This window comes from Helianthus annuus, chromosome 8 (genome assembly GCF_002127325.2).
Source record: "Helianthus annuus cultivar XRQ/B chromosome 8, HanXRQr2.0-SUNRISE, whole genome shotgun sequence".
Classification (NCBI taxonomy): domain Eukaryota; kingdom Viridiplantae; phylum Streptophyta; class Magnoliopsida; order Asterales; family Asteraceae; genus Helianthus; species Helianthus annuus.
This window is the reverse complement of record NC_035440.2, coordinates 42949724-42955276: the sequence shown is the minus strand read 5'-3', so window position 1 is coordinate 42955276 and position 5553 is coordinate 42949724. Positions and strand designations below refer to the sequence as shown.

At 34.5% G+C, this 5553-nt stretch overlaps 1 protein-coding gene across 1 annotated transcript; it reads left to right on the top strand.

Moving 5' to 3' along the window:
* Positions 1 to 1868: 1868 nt before the first annotated feature.
* Positions 1869 to 2554, top strand: LOC110871071 (ethylene-responsive transcription factor ERF024). Its single transcript, XM_022120041.2, has one exon. The coding sequence runs from the start codon at positions 1869 to 1871 to the stop codon at positions 2406 to 2408; it is 540 nt and encodes a 179-aa protein (XP_021975733.1). The 3' UTR covers positions 2409 to 2554.
* Positions 2555 to 5553: the final 2999 nt, after the last annotated feature.

Sequence of the window (5553 nt, the reverse complement as noted above, 5' to 3'; positions counted from 1 at the left end):
GTTGGTTCTTGTTTTGAACGATGTATTCCACCCTTGGGTGATGAATAAAATATTATTTTAATTACCATGGTTGTGGAACAATAATTCTGTTACAACACTCCCTAACGTTTCCGCCACGATTTGATGTTTTACGTGGTCGGAGTGTGACATAAACATTATACAGGCTCTTAATAGTTTAGACCTCTTATTGGTTTAGCACTTAATAGTTCAAACATCTTACTGGTTCAGCACTTAATCATTCAGATGTTGCCAGACAGCCCCTGTCTGTTCTTGTTGTTTTTTTAGAAATCATCATTCACAGTGATGCTCTTAGTCTTGTTTTTATTCTGGATGTATTTGTCAACGAATAGAATTAGTACAACGACCAAATATGTAAAATTGCAAGTACAAGGGTATAACGTTTCAATTGTGATGTTTGACATAACTAAATTCATATTCAATTTCTTTCTTTTATAATAAACTAGTAAAACTCCGCCACGTGTTGGCTAGGAGTTCGGTTAGTATCGGTTTGGTTTACAACAACACTGGTACTCATTATCAACAAAAAAACTAAAAAATAAAGTTATGATGTATAAAAAAGGATATCAACAAGTGTTTACGTTGATCAAAAAAAATATAAAAGTGAATATCTTGTTTGGTCGGAATCAGTTTGATTCGTTACCAATATCGACACTCGCTATAGCTTACAGTATAAAAAGGATACTCTATTGCGCTACCGAAATTATTCAAAAAAGATCAATGATATTTGTCATGTTCGATTTTAAAATTAGTTTTATCAAAACATAGATGAAAAGAATCAATGATGTTTGTATTAGAAAGTTTTTGGTTAACAATGTTTTCTTTTGAATTTTCTCTTAAAACTATTGAACTTAGCATTTCAATATGTTTTGAGGCAAGTTCCAGATACTTGATCATTTTAAATTATATTATACAATAACAAAACTTATTGCACACTACCAATAAGTCATTGTACCTGTAGAGTATTTCATGTGCCCCCTTGTACTTTATTAAACATTGCATTTAGCCTTTCAATATGTTTTGAGATATTTTAGATTCAAGGTTGTAAATGGTTATTTCAAAAGAATAGCTTTTATAATATTTTGAAGAAAATTGGTGTTAATGTTATTTGAATCTATTTATCATGCTATCAACGAAAATTTAAACACTACTTAATGGTGTAAGTGTTTTTTTTTTATCGTAAGAAAAAGACAAAACATAAAAAAGATAAATGCTTTATGATTCTACAAGAAAACACAAAAAGTAAGTTATACATCGAACCGTCATCTTAAATAAAGACTAACAAAATGACAAATTATTTTTATTTTTCAAGGTTTTCATATCTTATTATGTAATTACGTGTATATATTCCATACGAAAAGTTCGAAATAAGAAAAGAGCTAAAGTATAAACCGAATAATGTACCAGTTTTGCCGGTTGGATACCCGTACAATACATTGGTATCTCATAAAGTAATGGTTCTATTTGTGTTTGGTCGGTATTAGCGCGCTAGATATTATGATTACAATGTTATTGGGTAAGATTAGTTCTTTAAGTTGGTTTTTCATTCATCAATTTCAGATTTACATAATAAGAGGGTCTATCTGTACTTTATAGGAAATAGAAGGTCAAAATAAAGATTGAGATCTTTTTCTTCTACATGACAGTTACATGATATGGAGTGTTTTTTGGAATGATTGAGATATTTTTCTTCTTTTGGAAAACAAAAATATCCGCAAAATATATTATCATATTCTCCATATGGGCCCCCAACTACCTCCCAGCCACAAATAAATTCTATTGGTTAATAAACAACCCACGTATGCATCCAAAACGTTTATAAGTACCCACATAAGCATCCATAAACTTGCATGGCTAACCGTACACACAGCAACTCCACAAATGATATTAACCCCCCTCACACTCCTGCTCCTACTGCCGGAACCTCCACCAGCCGACACCCGATGTATCATGGTATCAGATTCAGGTTTAAGACTGGAAAATGGGTTTCTGAAATTCGGGTTCCACACTCATCCACCCGCATTTGGTTGGGCACCTATCCCACACCCGAGATGGCGGCTGCAGCTTACGATGCGGCTGCATTGGCTCTCAAGGGATCTCATGCATTACTAAACTTTCCCGACTCAGTTCTGCCTGATCCTCTTCCTGAGTGTCCCACTGCTGATGACATATGTGCGGTAGCTGCACGCGCAGCAGCTGCTCGACATCCGTCAAATAAGGAGGAGACTGGAAGCAGTACACGTGGAGAATTTATGGACCAGGACGCAGTATTTGACATGCCAAATATGTTATCTGACATGGCGGAGGGAATGCTGCTGAGCCCGCCGAGAATGAACTCTATCCCGCCACAGGAGTATGAAGATGGCTCCGGTAAGGTAAGCAAGAATTAAGCTCTGAATATTTGTGCAAAGATATATTTATAAGATGTTGGATTTTCGGTTTTTCATTGGTGCATGCAACTCGATAGGTTGTCTCCATCCATGTACGTAGTTGATGTCTATTATTATTATATTAATTTTTATATATATAAACAAGAGCACCCTTTGATTGATTATTGATTAATGTCGATCCGTTTAATTTTCTCCTCCAGTCTACCAAATTCGTCCTCCACTCTTTTTTTATTTTGAGTCGCCTCATCGCGCCACATTCGAGCTCAAGTTTTCAGTTCAATCGAGTATCTCAAGCTATGACATGTTGGCTCGTTTAAAATATAAGCTAAGCTTGAGCTAGCCCTAGCAAGGTTCGGTTTGAGCTCTTGACAATCGCAAAAGTAATTTTTTTAAGAAAACATATAGGTGACGTATGATTGATTAAAAAAATATTTTTATAACACTTTTCAACTGAATTATTTAACCCCAAAGTGGGTACAAATGAGGTGTAGATTGCATAGGTACTGTGAAGAACCGTCCAAATGACCCGTTCACAACAAATCACGAACTCAAACGTCGTTAAGTTTCTGTTATGTTACTATTCACAACAATGAGATATCTCAAACGCCGTTAAGTTTCCGTTATTTTACTAGTCACAACAATGAGATATTAATAGATTGATGATGATAATGATAGTAATGATAATGATAATATTAGAAGCATAGTTGTAAAACAAGGTCTTGAAGACCGACTATTCACTATAAGGTAGGCTGCCGAGGCGCGAGTACTCATTGTTTAGGCTAATTACTTCCCAAGTTCCACCTAAACCGAGTACTTCCCGGGTACTCTTAAATCCGACTAGGGAATGCCTAGCGACTTTTGCGAGCATGATTAGAAGACTTAAAAAAGTATCGTACTAATAAAAAACTTACAATACTAAAAAAGTTACGGTAGAGTGAAATTGAAGAGTATACGAAGAAGATTGGTTGGAAATTTGTGTGAAAATGGTTTAGATTATTCAGGTATTTATAGTTTTAATTTAATTAAACTACTAATTTTTTAATTCAAATAATGTGGTTAAAAAACTCGGCTTCAATAACTGTACCGGCTATTAATCAAGACCGGTTCGTTACCGATACATGAGAAACGGTTTAGGATGAGCTTTAGAGTGAGAACCGGTTTGTAGCTATTTTATAACCCCAAATAACTAGTTAATATACACACAAAAAAACTAAAATGTATTCACTATTCTTTTATGTTGGGGGGGGGGGGATATTCCACGGTCCTCCCAACCGTCGGAGTGTGACACTCCGCAGGTTAGCGTAGTCCCATAGCCACCTGGGGGTTAATACCCTATACCGAGTCGATCCGTTTCCCCATGGAAGAGGTGGGTGGTTGGTGACCTTCCCAGGAATCGAACCCGAGTCTCTGGGAAGAGAAAGGATGGGACTGGCCAACTGGGACACCCCAGTTGGTTGGTTTTTTTTTTTTTTTTTTTTTTTATGTTTCTTAGACGAAACCATGCTTTGTCAATTATAAAGTTTTAATAATAAATAAAAATGAACTTTATGAGTTTTTAATTGATTTTTTTAATTAAAAATTATATAATCGGTTAACCGGTTTGGTTTAATAACCTAATCCGGTATATTAGGTTTTTAGGCATGCTTGAAACAGTTATTGACCAACTAGTTTTAACCAAGTTGACCAAATGACCAATAACCAATTCTATTGATAGCTGGTTATTCTCATCACATATTGGATCACTTTAGGAATTGGGCCTTAAAATTCTTTCAAAGTGGGCTGATATAGCCCATAATGGGGGAACATAAGTGTTGGGTAGAAATAAACAAAGAAAGGGTCGGTTACTTGTTTCCATTCTCACAGATTAGGTTTTTGTTACTGTCAGTTATTTTATCGGTTATTGACTTTTCTTCTTCCCCACCACTTTAATATGTTTTTTATTGATATTTACTCATTTGCAATCGAGTTGATTATGTTTTGAGTCAAATAAAACTGAAATAGGACCACATATTTGTTACGCATGTTGATGAATATTTATATAAGATAAATGTAATGTCTGAAGTATCATTTGTTGTTCTTATTGATGATTATATGAATATTAATGTTGCTATATGACTTAGTTGTGCATGGTATTAAATTTATTTTGACTGTTTATAAGTTGATCATAGACAAAAGTAGATAACTTATGGTAACTAACACTGTAGTGTTCAGCAGATTATCACTTTCAAGCACAAGTCCAAACACCCTAACCTACATTTGAATGAGCATAAGAAGTATAGCCACACCATTGTATGCACTTTACTTTTTCTTTGAATATTTCGGTTATTCTGCTCTACATTTCCCATTGTTTTTAATTTGGCTTAATTTCGCTGTTAGTGTGGTAAACATTGTTTATCTTAAATTGTTCTTTACAATAACTACTTTTTACAGTATTGATCCAACAAACACACTCTGAGATGAAAGCTATATGTTTGTCTCTGGATATAATTATCACACTTCGTCAAACCATAATAGAAATCATCCTATGTTGTTTACCAATTGAAGAGGCAAGACAAGTATCCTTTCGAAGGAATAGAGGTACAAATGGACAAAAAATCCTAAACTTGATTTTTCTGAGCCGTATGGAGGGCAAATAATGGGGACAAGTAAACTTTTATGTGTTATACACCAAGTTATGTCACTGCGCTAGGATCCAATACACGAGTTTACCCTTTATATAGATTAAGTTAACCTCTTTTCAAAAATTGGTTACATCTCTTGTGAACTTGATCAGATAATTTTTCATTTGTTGAGGAGTCATACCATCAAGCAATTAAGACTTGAGTTTGATAAGTTTTGTAAACTTTGTATAATTTACCCTTATGCGTCTTCTCCTTGCATCATTTAACGGAACTATATCTCCGTTGGTGTGGTCTTGACCATCAACCGATATTCAATGCTTTTTGTAGCCTTATAAGCTTAACCTTGTATTGTGTAACGATCTCTAGAAAAACACTTCTATATCTTTTATCCACTTCAACATCACTTAAGAGCTTTAGGCTGATAAGTAATTACTTACCCATTCTCTTGGGCTTTCTAAACTTATCTGAATATAGTAAGTTGTTGCAGCTTATGCTCGAAGAAGATATTCTGGGGCATGAAAAAT